The sequence below is a fragment of the Chanodichthys erythropterus genome, chromosome 17, assembly GCF_024489055.1.
Source record: "Chanodichthys erythropterus isolate Z2021 chromosome 17, ASM2448905v1, whole genome shotgun sequence".
In the NCBI taxonomy this organism is placed as follows: Eukaryota; Metazoa; Chordata; class Actinopteri; order Cypriniformes; family Xenocyprididae; genus Chanodichthys; species Chanodichthys erythropterus.
The window spans coordinates 22050001-22075215 of NC_090237.1; the positions used below are offsets into that span (position 1 = coordinate 22050001).

Sequence of the window (25215 nt, forward strand, 5' to 3'; positions counted from 1 at the left end):
GGGAAGTTTCTGAAGTTAGTAACGTGACGTCTGCTGATGTTGGTCCATTGTGTTTTATCAAGTGCAAAGTCAATGCAGCCATCTTCCAGGAGATTTTGGAGCACTTTATGCTTCCATCTGCTGACAAGCTTTATGGAGATGCTGATTTCCTTTTCCAGCAGGACTTCAGCACCTGCCCACAGTGCAAAAACCACTTCCAAGTGGTTTGCTGGCCATGATATTACTGTGTTTTATTGGCCAGCCAACATGCCTGACCCCTGAATCTATGGGATATTTTCAAGAGTAAGATGAGAAACAGTCGATCCAACAATATACAGATGATCTGAAGGTTCAATAGTGCCTCAGCAGTGCCACAGGCTATGGAAGTAAATTAATGCCAAATGTTTTTGAAATAAAAAGCTTGTTGAATTGCTCTAACTGAAAAAAAAAAAATGCATTACATTAGCTGTACTTGCATTTAGATGCACTGTATTTTTAAGGCTTGCATTTTTATGGGATGAAATTCAACACAGTCGTATATTTAAGCTGTGAATATTTCAATTAAAAATATTTCACACACATTTTCATTATCAAAAATTAAATAATTCATATTCACATTTCAAATTTCACTTCCAAGATATTTATTCTGTTTAAAAATACAACCTATAAAATTCGACTAGCAATTTTCAGTCCATTTTATTTCACTTTACAAATTCGCTTCCACAAATTCAGTGGCTCAAATTCGACAGAAAATTCAACATTTCACATCCGGGAACTGCAGGAAGAGCAGTAGAGTGCCGATGCATCATCTCTATCTGCTGTTGGTCTTCTTCACCAGCAGGTGTCGCTAGCGGCTGTTTAAGACGAGATCACGGCTAGTAAGTCATCATTCATTCATAAAAACGGATTTACAGAATTAGAGCAAGCGGTAAGTGAATGTGTGATGATTATCAGGGCCAGTATAAATGCAGAAAAGCTGATAAAGACACAAAAGCTGCATTTATGTTTAATTCAGTGTATTTACGCTTACTTTCCCAGTGTAGCTACAGCTTTCTCTCCAGTGAACAAGATAACGTTATTGCCCGATGCTGGTGTACAGATCAGACGTTAAATCTGAGATAGACATATATTTCTCTCTGTTGTTTAGTTTCCTTAACTTTATATCGCAGCGCTGTGTTGTAATACTAGGGCTTCCCTCATCCGTCATAGCTGCCATCAGGACATATAAACTCTTAACACAGCTTAATGGACTCGTACAGTGATATAAAAGACCAAACTCGCACCTCATTTGTGATGTAAGTTAGACTATATAGGCTCCAAGAAAGCAGATACTGGCATAAAGTTGATTTGACGCTGAACGTTTGATTATGATATTCGCAAATTTAGGGACTGTATCTAAAGTTACAACATTATGTATTCACGTTTCTACCTTCAATAGCATTTAAAGAGAATGACTTAGTCACAAAACCAACTGTAAATTGTTCATCTAGGTGTCAGGTATAATGCAAACCTTTTAGATTTTTGATGTTTATTAAAATAAAAGGTAACACTTTATATTAAATAGTTGATATGAACGAACAATGAACTGCACTTCTACAGCACTTACTAATCTTTGTTAATGTTAATTCCAGCATTTACTAATACATTATTAAAATCAAGAGTTGTATTTGTCAACTTTAGTTAATGCACAGTGAAGTAACATGAACAATGAACTGCTGTATTTTTATTAACGTTAACAAAGATGAACAAATACAACAACAAATGTGTTGCTCATGGATAGTTCACATTAGTTAATACATTATGAACCTTACTGTAAAGTGTTTCCAAATAAACTGTCAAGTAATATGTAAAGATTGCTATGTATTTCACTACTGTATTGGATCATACAAAAAAATGCCATAATTTAAAGCTCAATAGCATTTGATGAGAATGATTTACAATCACCAAAACTACCTGTGAAGTGTTCATCTATAGGTGCCAGGTCGAAGAGTGATGCACCCTTCTCTCTCTCTCTCTCTCTCTCTCTCTCTCACACACACACACACACACACACACACACACACACACACACACACACACACACACACACACATATTCAAACACACTCAACTCAAAGTACATGCACATATACTTTTTCTTTTTTTTACACATTCATCACACAATTAGTTCTACTTAGTTAATTTTATTTCTAAATTTAATTTAAAATGTGTATAAGCAGGATAATCTATGATCAGGTAAAATAAAAAATGAACAAAGTAAAAAAAAAATTGTGTGATGAACGTGTAAAAAAAAAAGAAAAGAAATAGTATATATGCATGTACTTTGAGTGGGGTGTGTTTGAATATGTATATGTGCATGTGTGTCTACAAGAGTTTGGTAGAAGGTAGAAACGTGAATACAGAATGTCGTAACTTTAGAGACGGTCCCTAAATTTGCGAATATCATAATCAAACGTTCAGCGTCAAATCAACTTTATGCCAGTATCTGCTTTCTTGGAGCCTATATAGTCTAACCTACATCACAAATGAGGTGCGAGTTTGGTCTTTTATATCACTGTACGAGTCCATTAAGCTGTGTTAAGAGTTTTATATGTCCTGATGGCAGCTATGACGGATGAGGGAAGCCCTAGTATTACAACACAGCGCTGCGATACAAAGTTAAGGAAACTAAACAACAGAGAGAAATATATGTCTATGTCAGATTTAACGTTTGATCTGTACACCAGCATCGGGCAATAACGTTATCTTGTTCACTGGAGAGAAAGCTGTAGCTACACAGGGAAAGTAAGCGTAAAGACACTGAATTAAACATAAATGCAGCTTTTGTGTCTTTATCAGCTTTTCTGCATTTATACTGGCCCTGATAATCATCACACATTCACTTACCGCTTGCTCTAATTCTGTAAATCCGTTTTTATGAATGAATGATGACTTACTAGCCGTGATCTCGTCTTAAACAGCCGCTAGCGACACCTGCTGGTGAAGAAGACCAACAGCAGATAGAGATGATGCATCGGCACTCTACTGCTCTTCCTGCAGTTCCCGGATGTGAAATGTTGAATTTTCTGCCGAATTTGAGCCACTGAATTTGTGGAAGCGAATTTGTAAAGCGAAATAAAATGGACTGAAAATTGCTAGTTGAATTTTATAGGTTGTATTTTTAAACAGAATGAATATTTTGGAAGTGAAATCTAAAAGGTGAATATGAATTATTGAATTTTTAATAATGAAAATGTGTGTGAAATATTTTTAATTGAAATATTCACAGCCTAAATATACGACCATGTTGAATTTTAGCCCATAAAAATGCAAGCCTTAAAAATACAGTGCATCTAAATGCAAGTACAGCTAATGTAATGCATATTTTTTTCAAATAGTGCAATTCATCAAGCTTTTTATTTCAAAAACATTTGGCATTATTTTACTTCCATACACAGGCTGATCACTTCCATGCCACACTTCAACGATGCTGTAATTTGTGCTAGGAGCAAGTCATTTGCTGTAATATGTGCTTCCGACCAAGTATTGAGTGCACAAATGAACATACTTTAAAGAACCTGAACTTTTCTGTTTTGAAAATCCATTTTTTGATTTATCTTAGGAAATATTCTAATATTTTGAGATTTGGACTTTGATGAGCTGTACGCTCTAATCATCAAAATAAAAAATAAAAAAAACTTGAAATTTTTACTTTACATGTAGGGAATCTAGAATATATGAAAGTTTCATTTTAAAAAATAATTTACAATAAAAAAAATGAACTTTTTCACGATATTCTAATTATATGCCCAGCACTTTTTGTGCACAAAAGCAATAATAATAACAACTTTACTCAACAATATCTTCTCTTCTGTGTCATTCCCCTACGCTGTTTACGTTCAGCGCTTCCAGGTTCTACGTCAGAACGCTGGCTCAGTATTGGCCGACGCTGTTCACGTGAGCAGCACAATGTGTGTGATGCTGACACAGGAGCTGGAAGCACTGAACGGGTCATACGGGTCTCAAGGGTGTGGAACGACATGAGGGTGAGTAATGACAGAACTTTCATTTTTGGGTGAACTAACCCTTTAACATGACTTATTTAGCCAGCATATTGTGATGAATAATCTTCATGTTTTGTGATTTTGAATTGCAACACCTTGCAATCACAGCTATAAAAAGCACATTCAATGATTCACAGTCCAATTAAAATGTACAGAAAAAGAAAACTAGAGCAAGTTTTCCACGTCAGCTCATTAGGTAAACCAAAGTCACCATTTTAGCACTTTATTGCCAGATCCATTACCTTGTTTGTTTCTCATCAGATAATTTATTGTGGCATCATTTGCCAATTTTATGATGTGTTTAAATGGCAGAACAGTCATCAGTAAGTAATAAATATACTCTGAGGCTTCTAGAGTTTAAACCCAAACGAGCCAGTTGGCTGATGATGAGGCATATGTTTCTATTTTTACTGCTTGTTTTTTGCACTTGCAGGAAGACATATGATTTGCCAAGACCAAATTGAATAGAATTACAGCACTGGGAGAAGAACTATATAGTCATTGTGGAGTCTAGACGTGTGCGTTTTGCAGAAGCATGAAAAACCTGAGATGTGGTGTCACCTACAGATCATACAACATTCAAATCCATTCACCATGTGATGCTGCTGATGGATACTTTCATGTCACTTTATAACCAAAGACTCAAGCTCATATAAATCAGCCAATAAATTAAATAACAATTAAGTGACAAGGAATTGTGATTTTGTACCACACAACAGCGCTACCCTGAAGCCTCTCAAATTAATGTCATACACTTCAAATTAAAGTCATTCTAATGGCCAAACCTTACCTATAGTGAACAGACTTGGAAAAATTCAATTTGAAAACCCTCTGAAATCATCAGGGATTTGCCAGGAGCATTTTGTACATGATTAAAATGAAACTATCAAATCATTCTGCACAAAAGCTCAGGTACAAGTGTCACTTATTGTCCCTGTGTCAGCCGCAGCAGAGTGCAGAGAGTTTTAAAAAAAAGCTAAATACCTTCCTCTATTAAAAGTCAACTGGAAGACTAGCTCCACTTTAGCTGTAGAGCAAATAGAGACGATTCGTCAACTAATGCTGCCGAATTAGGATGGATAAAAGAGGTCTCTCATTTAGAAGTGTTTACACCGACACGTCTGAGAGAATATCCTTGTTCTTAGAAATGTCATTGTTGGGATTACACCGCTCAAATGCATGAACTCAGCCTTGGAGAGAAGCATGATCATAAAATGGTATTTAACTCCCTCTACAGGTTAAGAAAAAGAACTACTGACTGTTTCTGCAAAGCTGAATTTTCTTCAGTGTCACATGATCCTTCAGAAATCATTCTATGATGCTGATTTGCTGATCAAGAAACATTATATTGATGCTTGAAGAGAAAGTTTTAGAATTTTAGAAAGTAAGAGAAAGGTAATGAATCCAAAATTTTACTGACCCCAAACTTTAGAAGATAACTTAAAGGGTTAGTTCACCCAAAAATTAAAATAAAGTCATTTATTACTCACCCTCATTTCGTTCCACACCCGTAAGACCTTCGTTCATCTTAAGAACACAAATTAAGATATTTTTGTTGAAATGCGATGGCTCGCTGAGGTCTGCATAGCCAGCAATGGCATTTCCTCTCTCACGATCCATTAATGTACTAAAAACATATTTAAATCAGTTCATGTGAGTACAGTGGTTCAGTATTAATATTATAAAGCAACAAGAATATTTTTGGTGCGCCAAAAAAACGACTTATATAGTGATCAAAACACTGCTTCATTAAGCTTCGGAGCATTATGAATCTTGATTCGGGTCGCATGTCAAACCGCTGAAATCACGGGACTTTGGAGCTCCGAACCGCTGATTCGACACAAAAGATTCATAAAGCTCAGAAGCTTCCTGAAGCAGTGTTTTGAAATCGGCCATCACTATAAAAGTCGTTTTTTTGTTTTTTGGTACACCAAAAACTTTCCCGTCGCTTTATAACATTAATATTGAACCACTGTACTCATATGAACTGATTTAAATGTTTTTAGTACATTAATGGATCTTGAGAGAGGAAGTGTCATTGCTGGCTATGGAGGCCTCACTGAGCCATCGAATTTCAACAAAAATATCTTAATTTGTGTTCCAAAGATGAACGAAGGTCTTACAGGTGTGGAATGACATGAGGGTGAGTAATAACATTTTCATTTTTGGGTGAACTAACCCTTTAAAATATCCTCTAGATACATTTATACAGTCACTGTTACTTGCGTCTTTAAATTAAGCATTTAACCACAAGGCTTTATCTTCAGAGCAAAATACTTTCTTTGTTTGGTACAATATATTACAAGCCAAGCCACAATGATTTCATAACTAAAATAAGATTTTAAGAACATTAAATGTTTTTAATAACTTTATTCTCTTTTCAATAGATCTGTACAACCAAAGAATCAAACCTTGTAATGAGTCTGGCAAAAACTGACCTGTACATGTCTATGCAGTAATTCTTACACTCATTTAAATAATCAAATGATTAATTTTCTAGCTAAGCAAACATTGCAAACCATTCCTACCAACAGAGAACAAATGAACAGATTTTGGAAGGTGGAAAAAAAAAAATGTTCCCTTTTGCTTCCTACACTCGTCCAAGTGTTTTACAAAAGTACAGTGAAACATCTTATATATATATACACACGCCTGGACAAGTCTAAAGTAGCGTGATTTTTCATTACACAAGAGCGGGTAGGAACATGGATGCGTACACATTTGAACTGGTGGTAGGAAGCCATGTCAGTGAAGATATGAGAGTATGCAGAGGTTAACTGGACTTGATCAAGACATTAACCGTAAAACAAATACAGACCTAAAGACAGAACAATGAAACGCTTCGGATCTGAGGTCGGTGTGGTTCCTTATTCATTCACCTACTGTAGTGCAGATATACCTACAATGGGCCGCGCGCGTTCACACAGGTAAAGTACATCACTGAAAGTATGAGACTAATAACTCTCCTCGAACACAAAAAGGTAATAAATGAAAAGCTCATACCTGAGATGAACGTAAGAGAGAACAAACAAGACCTTGTGAGGGGAAATACTGCAAAAAGCCTCGCAGCATAGTGGAAAACCGTGTAATTCCCCTCACAGACGTCTAAAACGGCTTTCTTTCAGTCGACGTTACTTTCCGACGCTGCCAGTTTACACATACTTAGTGCTCCATACTAAAGTGAGCAAGGTGTATTATCGTTTCAAAATAGTTTTAAAAAAAAACGTTGTTTTTGTCCAGAATTTTTCTGGAGAAGCCAAATATATCAAGTAACAGGGAGCTTTTATACATTTCTGACACTGGAAAATTTAGCAAGAGCATTAGAGGCTAACCGCAATCGAAACTAATCAAACCAACCATAACCGAACAAAAAGCCTGGAAATTTCCTATGCAAGGACGCCCTTAGACATTCTGGAGTCCAACAACATTAGTTCAGCAGCAGAAAAAGGGACGAGCCTTAGCCAAAAAACAATTAAACAACTGAAAGAGCATGACCAATGAAAATATACAAAAAAAAAAAAAAAAAGGAATATTAATCTTTGTGTCATTATACTTTAACAAATTATACAGTGATAAAGCAGACCTAATTACATCCCAGGTAAAACCAACTTAAAATATATATATATATAGCAATGGATAAGGCTTAAAGCTTTACTCCAACACAGGTAGGTGTATCGACAGCTTCTCCTAGGAGCCAATTGGGTGGGTTGTTGGGATTGGACACAGTTGTAACATGTTATTTACAGAATGCAAAGAGACATTAATGGCAATGCGTCTACTAGACGTGATGTTATTGCGAGACTGATCTTGAGTGAGACGAAAGCAAGCAGCCCATCACACTGATGATAATGCGACATGTGACTCAACGTGCTTTGGAGCAGAATTACATGCATACAAAAACACACAGACCCACTGAATGCAATTTATCCACCCAGAAGTGAAGTGCCCTGCTGTCCCCATCACGCAGTAGTGTTCTGGTTTTTGTAGTCATTCTTTTAGTGTCTCCACAGATAAGAATTAGGCGTACATGCCCTTTTGTCATCTACTGCAGCACCATTCAAGCTCTAGTGTCCCTCTAGGGCTGAAGACTTTAGTGTAGTCTTTCCTAAAAAGGCCCAAAGGTCAGGAGGGCACAGACGTCTCCTGGATTAACTGACTCAGTGAAGTAAATGAAGTGATGCTTAGTGTCAGGCCTATTGATGTTGAAGGCAGTTGGATTCCTACAGATCCAGAGTGTGGTGAAGAGGGAGATCACAAGATGGGCTGAGTATTACCCTCTTAAGGCCACACTGTTGTACAGACAGACATCGAGATGAAGGACATGGAACCGTGGTCATGTATTCCTTGCCGGACTGTACAGAGACCCACCTGGCTGGAAAGTGAAACACTGGGACGAAGCTGTGATAACGTAAATGCAAACATGATGTCTCAAGTCTCAGGATTACATCAGCAGCAACAACATTGAGTCTTAACTGCACCATGGTTATCTTCACAGATGTACTTTTTTATTACTACAGATTTTTCATCCACGGCATGATGATCCAGTCTGTTTTGTTGTTGTTTTTTTGTGCTGGAAGGAGTCTGATCGGACGGAAAACATGATTAACCTTTATTTAGTTACAATATTTAAATTTACAGGAGCACAGAGTCAAGAAAACTTCAGTCCTTGTTGGTTGTTCAGTCATTTTTTTTCTTCCTTTCATACAGTTCATTGATTTCTTATGCAAGGGGATAGAAAAGAAAAATGAAAATTGGAAAAGGCAGGATGGAGGGGACAGCAAACCAAAAAAGAAATTCCCGGAGCCAGTGATACGCACTTCAGGTAGGAGGTGGTGGAGGACACAGTGGGGTGAGGAGGACAGAACCTGCTGATATTCATGATGAGTGATGATAATTAAGGGGCAGGTGGGCCACGAGGTGAGTTAGGAGAGGAGAGCGAGGGAGCTCTGGAGGATCAGAAACTGTCCACCCAGGTGCCATAACCTCGCTCTGCCAAAGTGCGGTTGAGCAGGACCAGCTACAAAAAAAAGGAACCAAGTATCATCATGTTATTCATGCGACTCATTATCGAAGACAAATGTGAAGCATGAAAGACAACCCTCAAAATGAGGGAACAGAACTGAGACTGACCACAGTTTTTCAATATTTCACGTTTTCTTCTGTCAAAACTCAAGTTTTATCCATTAAAAGGGTTAGATTCTGCTCAACACCCTTTTGTGCTCCAAAAAATAAATGAAAACATACAGGAATGAAATTTGAGGGTGTGTAAAAAATATATATATTTTTAATAATTTTACTTCCTTTCCCATTAATAATACAATTTTTAAAAAATGATAATAATGATGATAATTTTACCTCCTCTCCCACCATGTTCCACATGTGTACTAAAGGAAGTCCTGTATTATTGTCGTAGTTGGTGACCTATATGAGAAAATTGCCCATTGAATGATCTGTTGGTTTAAACAGCATTAACATAAATGTCATCCATTAATGAATGATTTAAAGACTCACTTGTGCCAGCATTGGAACCCCTCTTGTCATCTCCTCCAGCGCAGAATTGGCCTCTGCTGAGAACCGATCCTCTCCTAATGAAGATGTGAATAACAGTGAGATCCAGCTGGGACGAGGTGATGAAAAATTCAACTTATAAGATTTAAAAGAACAAGGCAAACCTGGAAGTGGGGCAATGTTGTCCAATAACACTTCTGTTCCTTGGAACGGTAATGTCACGAAGTCCGACCTGAAAAAGAAAGTTAGGTGGGTCCACAGCAGAAGACTATGATTAAAAAAACAAAATACTGAAAAAAATGAGAACATTATCTAAAGGTGCGAGGTTGATCATGATTATTTCAACCAATCATATCATGTACTGCCATCATAACTGCATAAAAATCAGTGCTTCCCACACAGACTTTACTTAGGCGGGTCGCCTAGGTATATTAATGGCCGCCCAAGTATATTTGGAGACACATTTCTGCTTTTATTATTTTTATAATACTTTTTATGATACTTTTGTATCTACCCAAGATAATGAAACTATCCGTGATCGATTAACTAGTGGAAAATCTCCCCTCGCCCTACGCGTATCGTACCTGCTCGTTACTTGTGCGTCAGAACTGTTTACTCGCAATTCCCACGTGCTCTGCAGAGTTGCGGTGGATATTTCACAAAGAGCGCTGCATGTTGCAAAGTCACAAGGCGGCGTTGTTGCGCGTTCTACATGCTCGCGCAACAGCGCTTCAGACTGCTTCAAAGTGATTCACAATCAATGAAAAGCGCAGATTTATGCCAAGTGATTGCTGATTAACTCAAGTTGATGAATTATGACAATGTCAAACACAATGTGGCCTTTATATAATATGTTTTAGACGGTTATAAGAATCTGAAATATCAGCCCGCAATTGTGTAGACGTTTCAAAATAAGAGTCCCGGTGTATTTCAGGCTTGTTTATAATTAAAAGTCACAATTTTTCTTCTTCTGGGCATTATTGCTATTTTGGTTACACAAATTGTATTTAATATGACTTCCATTAAAGTCATAGTAAATTATTGTAGTCTCCCCCACAGGAAGAAAGACCAAGAACATTATTTGACATGTATATTATTCATTATATAAATTTTACTCGTAAAATCTGTGTCACATTCACTGAGAGAGACACTATATGACATAGCAAGGAGAACATAGGAAACGGAGAACCATTTAAATGCTGTAATTTTGCATAATTTACAATGCATAATAATATTAGTATGTAATTAAATGTAAAAGTATGCTATGTAATTAAAATCAACTTCAATAAATAAAAACTCTTTAAAAAAAAAAAAAACCCACACACACATTGTTTGTCACATGTAGTAGACCATTTTTGGGCAGTGGGTAATAGGAGGATTTTTCACCCGGCTACCACCGCAAGTATATTATTTCAAACAAGTAGGAAGCACTGGAAATAATGCAAATTACCTGTATTTCTGTGTAACATTTTGTGTTATGGACAATGCATGATAACGTTGTTTACTTAAATATTTAGAATAAGGCTGTCAACATTAACATGTTGACATATGTGGTGATTAATTCAAAATCTTTAACACGTTATAATAATTTAACGAAAATAAATTACTGAAGCACATGTAATTGTGTCACTTACAATTTAAGTCATGATATTAAAAGTCGGGAGTTTATCACGCTAAACATCTACAATGGTGCAAATACCTGTAACCATAGATATGTATACGTAGATACCACATTTGACCGCTCCAGACATGTTGGCACACCCGCCATCTTGGAATGGTCAACGTGTTATCACTCATAGCAAGAATCAATGATGCCACAACATTGTGGAGCTTCTGGTTGTAAAAATTTTAATTTAAAGTTTTAAATTCCCAAAGAAATGGGATACACTTTTACAGGTGAGAATGTGTTGGTTTGTGCTTTTTATATGTACAAACTCAATATTACAGGGTTAAAAACTATGATAACTTTTTAGCGCAGTGTTAGCGGACGCCTTCATCTTGTATCGTGTGTTAGTTTAGCAAAATCATCTGCTGAAGTCTATTGCAGATTTAGATATTCATACATGCTCCTAACTATGGTTGCAGTCGCAGAGTCTACTTGCTCTTGAGTTTTGACGGACTGGCTTTACCTGTTCCAATATGGCAGATGGCAGACATTTCTATTTAACCCAATTTCACTTCCCTTTTTGTGATCAGCTCATTTTAAGCCACTAAACTCCAGAAAAGTTTAGTCCAATGATCCAGTAAGCAAATTCATTCAAACAATCAGTCTAAAACAGCGCTAATGTAAAGAAAACCAGGAAGATTACATCAGAGATTGCCGAGAGAATAGAGACTTGCGTTTTCAGTAAATTATTCATTCCAGTGTGCATTTTGCTTTAAAACAAGCTGTCATTTTGTGATTCTATGTATTTCAGCTGGATAAAGCAAACCAGTGTCTTGCTAGTAAAGTTTTGATGGATCAGGGACTGCAATCAAGGTAAAGACAACTGCAGGTAAAGACAACTGTTTGATGCCCAAACAAACTATGTGCATTCCTGATGCACTGATCGCACATTGTAGGCTATTTATGCACACACACATTTCACTATATAGAAAATGATGACAAAATGAACGTGTTAAACAAGATAAAATGGTGTGTGCTTAATTTCATAAGGATGTGATTAATCATGATTAAAAATTGTAATCTACTGACAGCCCTAATTAAGAACTTTCCAGTAAAGTGTGCACATTTTTACTAATTTTCAGAGCACAGATGAGTGGGAGAGGTGAAAAATGAAAGGGGAGAGGGATCAATAAACCTGATCTGTCGAAGGGTGTCAATCTTGACTCTGTCGTAGCCTCCATAATCAACATATCGGATTTCCACTTCGGTTGAATCTTTGTAGAAGGAAATGACCTGCGCTCGCCACCAGGCTCCATCGACAGCTGGGGCCGCACAAATCACTCCAACTGGAAAAGAGATGAGAGAAAATGAGAAAATGAGAAAATAATTCTCTGCAGAATGAGGAATGTGAAAAGAGAAAAAGGGGAGCATCTTACCTTCAACAGGTGATGGTAATGGGGGAGTGCCGGGCTGTGAATAGCACAGGTACATCTGCTGGTCCAGACTGCGCAGGGCATGGTACGTAGGGTGAGTGTGCTGCTGGACAAACAGGTGACCAGCTGATACAATGTTCACCACGATCACCTCCACCGTCACCCCATTGGGCAACAGAAGCTGTACCAGAAAGATCAAATGACACACTATGTTATTATGTCAAAATCCAGGAATAATCGGATGTCTTTTTGTTGTTTGGTTGAAGTTCGATTTTATTTAAGAAACAGGACCAGAATAAATACGTAAAACCTTAATGAATCCAGTCTTACAGAAACTGTCCTATTGAATTTAATATGATCATTTATGCAACAACAACAACCAAAAAAAATCATATGTACAATTAACACAGAAATTGTTAGCAGAGTGATGCATAAGAGTCAGAATGCTGCCTTAAAAGGTAGCTGCAGAAGAGGGATAGTATGCAGGAGAGGGAAAAGGAGCCAATCTTACCCAGGAAGTCATGGGCAGAGAGGGTAGCGTTAGTGGTGGGGGCGGTGGGGCGTACAAGTTGGTCAGGTCCAAGTCTTTAAACTTCTTCCCAATCAAAGCTAGCGCCTTATCTACCTGCTGCTGGGTTCCTAAAAACCAACCAGAACAAAAACAAAGAGGCTATGGCTTTCAAAGAGGCTATGGCTGAACTGGAAAAGTATGGCACTTCAGAGAGACTGACTTACCCTCTATATGACAGATCTGAAACTCTTGAGTGTAAGGCAGGGTTGAAATGTAGATCTTAGCACCAGAGCTCTGCTTTAGGAAGCTCACGTATCGCCCTTGTTTGCCGATTAGCCGTCCCACTAGATGCTACAAAACCAGAGGAGAACCAGAGATATAGACAAGTTTTAATGAGTTCATGGCCAATGCATTCATATGTCATTGGCCATTGTGTTTACAAATGTTGCTCTGTGCTTTGACATTTAGGCTGTTTTTACAATTAGCATTAACATGTGATCACTGTGATCCGATCAAGCAGATCAGACCATTAGCCAATCCGGACACGGCACGTTTACATTTGTTCACATTAAAAGGATAGTTCACCCAAAAATTATAAATTATAAAATTATCCCATGATTTACTCACCCTCAATCCATCCTAGGTGTATATGACTATCTTCTTTCAGGCAAATACAATCAGAGATATATTTAAAAATATCCTTAGTCCTCCAAGGTTTATAATGGCAGGGGCACGTTTTGAAGTAAAAAAAAAAAAAAAAAAAAAAGTAATCCAAACGACTCCAATGGGTTAATAAAGGCCTTCTGAAGCAAAGTGTTTTTGTAAGAAAACAATATCCATATTTAAAACTTTATAAATTAAAATAACTAGCTTCCAGCGGATGATCTTGCACGGAGATCCGATCACAATCGTCCTTGACTATCTCTGGACCGGGACACACTGATCATATAACATTCCAATCAGAAGTGCATTTACACTTGTCTTTTCAATGTGTATGTGGACAACATCCGGATACAGGTCGCATGTTAATGCCAAGTGTAAACGCAGCCTTAGATAAAGGGTTGTTGAGTTTTTCTTCATTCTAAAATGGTTTTAGAAAAACTTTTGATTGATGGAAGTAGAATAATGTGAATCAGAATCAGGATTTAATGGAAACTCACCTTTGGCACCTCAATTTCCCACACAATAAGCTCTGAGCTCTGTGACTGACAGGTCTGGCTGCCACTCAGCTGGCCGTCTCCCGCCCCCAAGGTGGAACAGCTGTCCACTGAATCCATGCTATTCACATCTGAACCTGTTGGGAAAGAAACACAAATGTCAGCTGTGTCAAAGTATAAACATGTAGAATAATTTCATTTATTTCAGCAAATTTGAAAAATTGACTTAGTTGATTAAATACATAGTCGAGATGATCCGCATCTCACTGAAATATTATATAGTATGCGTATAGAGAGACACATAAAAAGGTAAAATATAGAAAATAAAATCAAATAAATATATTTAAATATATGTATAACATGCAAAAGGCCTGCCATCTTAAAGAAATCAATAATCACCTGCAACTAATCCCAAGATGATCTGGATATAGTAAAAACTATTGTTAGCATAGTTAGGAAAAAAAGGGCATCCATTCCACATATTCTCCCAACAACATTACTGCAACCCAAATCAATGACTTTCAGGGGGTCTAAACAGACCACTCTTTAACAGACTGAACGTGAATGCCTGCTTAGCCAGGTGATCACTGTTTGCTAAGTAACCATGGGGTAACAATAACAAACACAACTAATACAGCTGACAAGGACCATTGACAAACAAAACAACCAGCCTCTTCCCTCAGGACGCGCTATTGTTCTTGATTTATACCATTAACGCAGTAAGCTTGTGACACTTTTCCTACTACTTGACAGCAACAACAATTGCCCATTTACTCAGATTTAACTAACGGGAAAGAAGCATCAAGGGTCTGTTACATTTTCTGGTTTCATTCAAGAGAGGACGGGCTGAGACACTAGGTGCTGCCAGTCTCCACATCTTTCTCAGGTCACAATATGGCAGGAGAAGGATCAGAGAGCAGCAGCTGGTGTGGCAACACCTCACAAGGGTTCAGGCAAATCACTCACACCCCCCAGACAGGTGCTTCCTGTCATCAAATCAACAGAAACATACTCACTCTGCCTTAAATACATTCATTGAAAATGGCCAGTGTGTCGGTAGCGCCAATTTCTGGTAAAAACATCTGTTGAATAGCCTAACTAATAACAGACCAACTACTGGCCATTTCTAGCACCTGCTCTGAAGTTTAAAAAGCAAGACACCACTGATATCCATGTAAGGAATTTGCTGTAGTAGGGAGCGGTAAAAACAGCTGTGCACATGCGGTTGTGCTCATGTAACATACGCTGTTTGGGAATTTGAGCATCTGAGGTTTCCAGAGTGTCTATTCACAGTTTGAGAGGTATCCTTGACTCAGGCTTTTTTGCACTACTACATCTGGCCAAATGTCAAGAAGTGGATTGACACTGGTTGGATTTAAACACAAAAACAAAGCCAATTGAAAACATTATGTACGTCAGTAAATGGTGCCAATCCGTTGAACCTTCATTTTGAAGGAAAACCTTTGTGGAAGTTAGATTTGCACAAGTGAAAATGTTTGACATTATGCTACATGGGTCTACATGGGGAAAAAGCAAACATAGACTGCTCTGCATTATGGCTCGTTTCCACCGAGCGGTGCGGTATGGTTCAGTACAGTACGATTCAGGATGGTAAACCCTGATCTGGCTTGCGTTTCCACCGCCAACAGTACCCTTACTTGATAGGCGTGGTGTATGCCAGAAAGTAGCGATCAACGTCATTGAAGAAGAAAGTGACAGTAAACAATGGAGGACATACAGCAGCTTTGTTTGAGCAAAGACCGGACTAAAAAACAGACGAAAAATACATGGTATTGTTGCAACGGTTTTGTGTTGTCATTCTCCTTGTAGCATGTGAAAATGACGGCTCTCTGTCAACCAATCAAATTTCTGCAGTGAGTGTAGCTCCACCCTTTTGCTACCAGTACTATTGGTACTATTGTGCTAGGTAGTAGGGGTGTAACGGTACGTGTATTCATACCAAACAGTTCACGGGGCAAATTCCAAGTGAAAGTGATCATCACAATGCCCTATGTGATCATCCCTATGTGAGCAGGGCACGCCCGTGCCGTATGTACCCGTTTGGAATGCACTTGGCAAAGGGAGCAGCGTAATTTCCTCATCTTCAAACATCTGCTGGGATGTTTACGTGACAACGCAGCGCCGGCATAGATAAATATACAATTTATATTTTTAAAAGTTATATTGCATATTTTAAAAACTTCTTAAAATATAAAATGTACGTTTTTTTTATTTGCATCAGTAAGGATTTAAAAAAAAAAAAAAAAAAGAAAAAAGGATTATGCCGTTAAAACAGCAACATCTGCTGACGGACACTGTGCCGAGTTGTCACGGGAACATCCTAGCTGAAGGAGGAGGAAATTACGCCGCTCCCTTTGCCGAGTGTATTCCAAAAGGCTACATATGGCACGGTTGCCCCATGAACCGTTCAGTACGAATACGCATACCTCTACTAGGTACCCCAACAGAAGGGTCCGAAAAAATTGGTACGGTTCGGATTTAGGGTACCATTCACAACTTCTGACAATGGAAACGGCAAAAATTGCGTACCGTACTGTATTGAACCGTACCGCTCTGTGGAAACGAGCCATTAATGAACAATAAGCGTACCACATCCCACACCATTAAGCAAAGCGCAATCAAACAATCTCCCAAGAGTTCATGTGATGTGTGCAATACTAATAATAGAGATGCTTTGAGACTGCTGAAATGAATGGAATTCATTGTGAATGTGAATTCAATTTATTTTAAAATTAAGGTACTTCAAAATAAAAATTCTGTCATCTTTTACTCTCCCACATATTTTCAACCTGTTTTTTTTTTCCTCCTGTGAAAAACAAATTAGATGATATTGTAAAGAATGTTTCAACTGTTTTATCCATGTAATTATAAAATCAATGGGGTCAAAAACAACAATGGACCCCACTGACTTTAAATGTACAGACCAAAAAATATAATTATATTATAATTATATAAATAAAATAAAATGAAATCATAATTTAATAAAAGGCATTTTTCCTGCCCTGATTTTAGCCCTCTGATTTGAACGCTCTGTTTCAAGGGGCGTGTCTGTATTTCATGTGGAATTCTCTCAAAAACACACTTTTTTACTATTACAGTTCTCAATGTTTATGAAAAGTGATTATAGCATTATATTTAGATCATGGCATGAAAGGTTGCAGTGATGAGGATGTAGCTGATCACAGACATGTTGAGTGCATGAATGCAGTGATCTCATCATTGTAAGGCAATTTCTGCACGACAATATGGTTTTTGCTTTTATCATAACTAACAGTGCAAACACAATGTAAATAAGAGATTCATTGAATCTAACAGTTTTGTCGAGTGTCCAGGACACTTGCACTGCTTGATTGACAGTTCCTGTGATTGTAAAGGGAGCGTTATTTGATCGCTTTCTATATATGATTTTATTATCACAGTTTAAATGACAGATTATTTTTCAACCTACTAAGAGAAACAATGTGAAGTTGACTATTTAGTCACTGGTTTGATTTACTGACAAACGATTTTGAGACAAAAACATCTGACTGTAGGCCTACATTAATCATTACATATCAGAAATCACTGGTGATTTTGGTTAGACATACAGGTTAATCCGTACATATCAAATGATCTGTAACAAAGCAATAGTGACACAATAAATACTCTCATAAGTGTGTTGCACCGTTCCTGTCGGATCAAAAATAGAAGGCAAATCCAATGCAGCTACTGTGTATGGCACTGCACAATATTTTGCACTCTTCAAAGGCATGTTTATTGCTTAGATGCTCGAACCAGTGTTAGCGTCACGTCTGTTATTTACCTACTACTACCTGTCGTGCTTGAATCAGTGGGCGGGGCTACTGAACTTTAGGGTTTGTGATGTCACCAACCCGGGAAGAAGCTTGTTGTGGTCCCTACCAGCCATTTGTTGTCCTTGTTGTAAGCGATTTCTATAAAAGAAAATATCTCCCTTTACATTGAACTTTGAGTAATCAAGGACCCCATTAAATAATTGTGATTATGCAAATTTTAGCAGTATGCGAAAGTTATATTTTTATAGTTTATATTGTATTATCCAACACACCTACAATTGATTCAAGTGTAAATCACTATATTTTTTGGCTCCCACAGAGGAAAGTAAGTGAAAAAGGTTTGGAATATCTCGAGGCTGAGTAAATGACAGAATTTTCATTCCTTTAAGCCCTAGTGTTAAATTCTTAAGAACTTAAACTCACCTCCTGACTGGTCAGCGTCTACCTCGCTAGTGGTGCCATTCCTAAGGCCTGTTCCATTCAACCGTGCAGCTTCGCAAACTGTAGCAACATTTTCTGCGGTAAGCGGGGACTCCTGAGGAGCAATTATAGCAAGACTCTCCTGTAGTCCATCTCCATGACCCTCTGAGGCCCTACAAGTCCCTGAAATTTGAATGAGGTCCTCCTTGCTTTCAAACACTGTCGAGGACAATCCCGTGCTTTGGAGGTCCTCACTGCTGACGCCATCCTCGGATTGGCACGTGCTACATCCTGAGTCCTCAACCAGAGCTTCCTCTGCCTGCAGCTTGGCCAGAACTGGCGTTGACTCCAACTGTCCCCCAGACGGCACAGTCAACAAGGCTTTTTCCTTCTCATTCTCTGGCATCTTCCAGAGCGAAGGTGCCAGACAACCATTAACAATCTCTTCCGCTATCTGCGCCGCCCGAGACTCTTCACTTTCTGTACTTTCAGGAGGTACACACGACTCTACTTCCTTGCCATTTACAGCTGGCATGCTGCTGTTGGCCTCTTCAGGGCCCTTGCTGTACCGGGACTCACAGCTGCTGACCGCCATGACCTCCTGGGTGGCTGCCGAGATGACCTCAGTGATCAGCCCCGCCGCGAGACGCTGGAGCTCCTGCATGTCTGGACTGGTCTCAGCTGGTAGGCCCAGGTCTCCATTTTCTTGGTGCTGGGCCTCCGTGGAGCTTTCTGAGAGGGGTGTACTGGTGGAGTTGGGGAACGAGGTCAAAGTCAGAGGTGTTTTTAGGCTGCAGGTCTCCAGCAAGACAGTCTCACCTTCCACTGAGGATGCAGCAGAGGCCAGCTCAACTTTTGTAATGTCAGCTGGCAGATTCTGAGCACAAGTTACTACCGAGATTTCAGTGGCCACCTCTCCCTCAGGTTCAGGTCGCTCTGCTTTAGCTAGCTCTGCAGGACGTTGTCTAATTAGTGGTTGGTTATCGACCTGCTTCTTGATTGAACCAGCAGTACTTGCTAGATCTGGCGGTAACTGGCTTGAGGGTTTGCTGTCAGTGGCGGCTTCTGGTCCTTTGTGATGAGGGCTCTCCTCCACTGTTTTTGTTGGGGTTGAAGATGACACAGGAGTCGACTGCCTGGTGGTCTCTGGGTGGGTTTGTGGGGGCACTGATTTTGCACCGCTCTGAGGAGCATTTAGCTGTCCACTTGCCAAGACAACTGGAGGGGCGCCAAGAGCCTCTCCCGCAGTGGCTTTTAGCACCGGCGTGTGAATCTCCGCTACAACTTCCTGCTCAACAGGCTTGTGCTCTTTGGCCTTGACTCTGTCTCGGCTGGTTCTACGGTGTGTGCTGCTGGCTGCAGGGCAGCTCTTGTCAACCATCCCATTGCTGCCCTCTCCAGAGGAGGTCCGCAAGCCCATAACTGACCCCTCCTCACTGTCGTGGCTGGTGATTCGCTCTTTCTTGCGGGAGATGTACCACCACCAGCCTATGAGCGCCAGCACTCCAGGAAGCGTATACGGAACAAAGGACCGGAACCTCAGTGGCATCTCCTCTAGACCCTAGCAGCTACACCTGCAGATCAAGAAAAGAAACAAGTTAGTCAAAACGTGTCAAACAAGATGTAACACAGCAAATTACAGTGCCGTGACGTTGCACTATAATGGACAGAACATAAACTTGACATACTCATTTAGCAGAACCATTCTATCCTAAAACCAAAGTTAAAATGTACATAATTTAAAAAAAAAAAAAAACATGTATATTACATTTATATAATGTATTACTTTAACATAAAAGTACAGTTTATCAATAACCAAAAATAAAAATTTAGTATCGAACCACTACTGATGTTGAATCTGACCTATTGGTAATCCTGTTACCCATTATAGTATAAATAATTTTCTCTTTAATTTAAATGTTTAATGCAAATAAAAAATACACATGGGGGTTAAAACTATATTTAGATATGCAACCAAAATTGCAAATCTTCTAATAAAGATAACACAACCAATATTTTTAATATTAGCAGTCAAAGCTAGTTCTTAAGGATCACAACCAAGTTATTTTGTAATAACCAAAAGACTAATGACACAGCTACTTAAATATTTAAATGAATAAATGGACATGAAATATTGATGAGTTGAAATTTTATTTTGCAAGAAGAGACCAGTGATATGGGACATTAAACTAGCAAAGCATTTCTAGCTGGAAACCAGGTGCAAACATTTGACAGACCAATCAGAAAGCATTCAAGACAGATGTGTAATAAAAAGTTTTATTTCTGGTTTAACATGTGTTGCCTTTGGGAACAAGTGAAAGAGTGGGTGACTCATCCTCATCTTGGGAAATTACACCCTGGTCACTCATTACTAGCTCACGGTTATGCAAGATGCATGGGCATTAAATCTCGCCTTGAATTATACACATATGGATAATTATATAGTATGCAATTAAAAACTGTATCCTTCCTAAGACAATAGATGAGATGCAATCATAATGTAAGCAATCAATCGACATGAAACTTTAATAAAACAAAAAAAGCACATCTTAACTTTACTAACATTGCACTCCATCTAGCATTGTTTGCAGAACTTTTGGTCAGGCAGCTTTACAGTGAGAGAGGGTAAATTTCTGGGCAGCCAGGCTGAAACTTCAGGGACAATATCACATGGCTGACATTCAACCTCAGAGGCTGCTGGGAGCTACGTGCCATGTCTACCTCACTGCTTCAATGGGAGGGGCATCCTTTCAGTTAAAAAAGGACATTCGTGCATGCCTTTCCATCATGGGAGCAGCATATCCCAGTCTCCAGAAGAGGAGGAACACATATACAAACCCCTCCCATTCACTCCTGTACATAGTAACCAAAGATAAAGGGGTTTCCGTTTCTCTTCAGCTTTCAGATAGGGTTTCAAAAACCGCCTCCCAACTGCCCCTCACAGCACGTAGCATATGAACAAATACACTCAAATCAAAGTTGGTTCTAAATATTACTGTTTTTCAAAACTTTTTTTAGTATAAGTACAAAGCCATATTTTGAACATGGAGAAAAGATGCAATGCTCTTTTTCCTATAACAGAATTAAATAAAGAATTTAAAGAAATTTATGGGGGGAAAAAATAAAGTGTAAAATAAATAGAATTTAGTATAATCAATTTGAACTATTTGCAATTTGGCCATTTCTCATTATTAGGAGGACTTGATGACTACAGCCCTCTTTAAGAACCACGGTAATAGCATCCAAAATCATTTTTTATATACTATATCAGCGGGAACAATGTCAAGCAATATCATCAAAGTTGTAGCAGTCCCTGTGAAATATCATTACACGCAAAATATCATTTGGAGCCTTTGTACAGCACTGCAAGAAAATAAACTGTTTATAAATCACAACAAACCTTGCAAAAAAAAAAATATATATATATATATATATATATCATAAACCAAAATTTGGTCAAAAACGACATAGCACCCTACTGAGTGATAGCATTAAAGGGATAGTTCACCCAAAAATGAAAATTCTGTCATCATTTACTCACCCTCAAGCCGTTTTAAACTCGTATGAATATCTTTGCTCTGCTGAACACAAAGGAAGATATATTCGGAAGTATAGATCTCGCTCCCCATTGACTACCATAGTACTTTTTACCACTTAGGTAGTCAACGGGAGGTCTGTTTGGTTATGGACATTCTTCCAAATATCTTCATTTGCGTACAGCAGAACAAAGACATTCATACAGGTTTGGAACAACTTGTGGGTGAGTAAATGATGACCGAATTTTCATTTTTGGGTGAACTATCCCTTTGAGTTAAATTTATAATGCTGACACCAATTCTGTTGTATTGTCCAACCCATTTCATACACCATGTTCAATTATTACATTTATTTAATATTGCTGTATAAGAAAGTTTTTGTTTAAAAAAAAAAAAAAAAGAAAAAAAAGTAGTAGTCTTACATTCAGACATAACCCATATTTTGATGACACCATTGCAAAATCTGCTAACCGCTTAGAAAATGAAAACAAATTTAGCATTTAACTTGACCTTCTGAAATAAAAAAAAAAAACATCCAATTAAATAAAAGAATTTGTACCCCAAGTGCCACAAACAGCTTCCAATTCGCTAAATTTCTATATTTCAGACATTATTAGTAACATCCACGACCCACTCTCCACAGCCATTACTATTCTCGGCTAAATGAAGCTGTAATGGTAATAGCTATGGAGGGCTGGTCAGACAATCAAAGCTATTTAGTCATAATATTAATACTATACTGTTTGTTAGCGCTATCAGTCTCGAGAGCACGTTTCAAGAAGCCACGTTAAACTAATACAGTCACGTGCTGTAGTTAGGACCGAAACTGATTCAGGAAGACTGTGTTCACCTTCAGCATGAGGTTAAATAAACGCTCGCCGAGTTAACGCTCGCTGTCATATCATGGCCTGAGCGAGCGCGTGCGCGAGCGAGCGGACCATAGAAAGAGAACCGAGCGCGTGCTGCACGGTGGCTGTTCGACCTTGGGGAGGTGTAGAGATAACGGAGAGGGCACCGTAGCTAGTCACTCGCGCAACACGTTACATACGAACCCATTGATCGCAAGTAAGCGGCTTACTAGTGCTGCTGCATTCAGAATACAAAAAGCGAACCTCTGAACCCTCCAGCACGCGCGGTGATCGTAACGCGCACCGGCTGCTGGTGGAGAGGAGAGCCACAAAAGTGACGTGCGCGTTTTACCGCACCGGCAATGCAGCGAAAGTCAATAATATAACACAATATAATAGTGCATAAGAGTGCACGTCTTGGCTGAGAGAAATATACACATTGCGCCAGATGTCTGCGAGGTTGTAATGCATGCTGCGTGCGTTAGCAGTCAAGCTAACCGTTCACTGCTGCTAAAAGGACCGAAGGGCGAAATTAGTCAAATATAAGCAGGATCTTTCAGTTTATGACAGAAATGAAACATACACATAACCGAGGTCATTAAATAAAGGAGAACACGCGTGACCAGTTTGCGAGGTGATATTGACCTACAGTGTGCGCGGTAGGCCGCTGAATGAATTACAACCCAATGCAGTTATTCAATCTAAAGTACTGACCGCTTCAAGTATCTCGACTTTAAAACGATTTCAGCAGGGTAACCCTCCACCAAGTCCTCGTTCAGAGAGGCCCTGAATTATCCATGAGTTCACAGAAACCGCTCGTCCATGTGCCTCGGTACATAATTCAGCTGAATGAAGGTGTGAGTTGACTTTAAGGCGCAAAGACGAGAGAACAAAGCAGGAGAGCGTGTTTTCCCTGTCATTCTGCAGAATGACCACACAAATTACAATTGCCCCAAGTAACATTATGAACTGGACCTCAAAAATATCCAGCTTACAACTCCCTATTGGGAATATCATTGTTTCTAGCGGGTAGGAACAGCAACAAATCAGCTACCAGCTTGTCAACCTAGCCTAAAATGGTCAGGATAGTTTTGTGGAACATCTAACCTGGTCGACTTTCTGACTTAAAAAACAGGTAACTTGTTCCAAAACATGCTAACTCCACTGGTCAAGGTGGTCAAGTTGATTTGACCGTTAAGATACCTGGTTTACTAGCTAATAATGACGTCTAATAATTTCTTAGTTAATTGACGTGCAGGACTACCATCCATTAGGAATGAACTCGGATCTGGCGACTGTTAGCCGCTGTAGCTAAAGCGTTTTCGGGATAGCGGATAGCACTGGCGCAATGTCAAACACACACTGTCGAACCAATGAAGGTGGAAACCGTTTGTCAAGATTAGATGGTTTAATTTAGGTTGGTTAATATCAGACTTTGTATGTTAATCATAGCACAACACCAGACAGCAGGACTAATGAGGAGAGGCGGCTAAAATGGGCTCCCTCTTTGCGGTATAAGCTTCACCTATCAACACAAATGAAGTGAAACCCGAACACGCGATTTATACTCACTGTGTTTATGCGTCCCTCGCACCGCCACCGTATAATATTAATGTTACGTATTCAAGGCCCAGCACAATCCCAACGTGTCCCCCCGCTTCGTGTGTGTATGTGTGTGTGCCTCTTGTCTCTCCTCCCCACGTGTTGACCGTCCGAACGCACACTCTAAAAACAGAGACGCATCAGCTGATCAAATCTCGCGATACGTCCGCTCTCACTGTAAATGTATGGAAATGTCGCGAGATTATAGTGGTCTCGGACTTCGCGAGGCTGTTGGGGACGTCGTTTAGTTGTCATAATTTAGGGAATTATAACGTGACAGACGGATTTTAAAATAGATTTAAGTAACGGTGACTCAAAATATGTTTTCAGTTAAAGTTAAACAAGCAAAAAGAGCAGCACTTATATGATGTTAGCTATATCACACAGTTAGCTGCTAAACTTTGAACTTTGCCCCTGTAACGTTATATGATAACGTCTGGTAAACTTCAGTATATTGGAGGTTTGGCATATTTTTAAAGATATGTTATCCGCCAAACAGTGTGCTATATTTCATCTAAAACTATTTTAAAAAGCTTATTATACAAGCAATTTGTATGACCCCATATTGAGGATACCTGGGAAAAAGCAAACACGTGATTAAAACGTGTCAAACAAATGAAATTCTGAACTTGCAAAGTACCTATATATTAAAAATATATAACATATTAAAAATCATATGAAAAAATATAGGTTATTTATCCATGTTATTTGACAGTTTCCCTAATGCATCTGTACAATATTCTATACACATTATTTAG

General features: G+C 38.8%; 1 protein-coding gene across 1 annotated transcript; it reads right to left on the reverse strand.

The window, feature by feature from the left end:
* Positions 1-6283: 6283 nt before the first annotated feature.
* akap1b (A kinase (PRKA) anchor protein 1b) lies at positions 6284-24563 on the reverse strand. The gene is made up of 11 exons (XM_067364993.1): positions 24428-24563; positions 18475-20045; positions 14240-14373; positions 13304-13430; positions 13080-13207; positions 12572-12749; positions 12331-12481; positions 9694-9761; positions 9533-9606; positions 9377-9442; positions 6284-9038 (listed from the first exon to the last, which is right to left on the reverse strand). Exons 2-11 carry the CDS (start codon positions 20018-20020, stop codon positions 8976-8978), a joined length of 2535 nt encoding a protein of 844 aa, XP_067221094.1. The 5' UTR covers positions 20021-20045; positions 24428-24563; the 3' UTR covers positions 6284-8975.
* Between the last annotated feature and the right edge of the window lie 652 nt (positions 24564-25215).

Excerpts from the sequence above, each read along its gene's own strand:
- akap1b (XM_067364993.1), bottom strand. The coding sequence starts at position 20,020 with ATGCCACTGAGGTTCCGGTCCTTTGTTCCGTATACGCTTCCTGGAGTG. Across the intron at positions 14,374-18,474 it reads AGACGCTGACCAGTCAGGAG|GTTCAGATGTGAATAGCATG; the intron begins GTGAGTTTAAGT and ends CTTTCCCAACAG. Across the intron at positions 13,431-14,239 it reads GGGAAATTGAGGTGCCAAAG|CATCTAGTGGGACGGCTAAT; the intron begins GTGAGTTTCCAT and ends CTGGTTTTGTAG.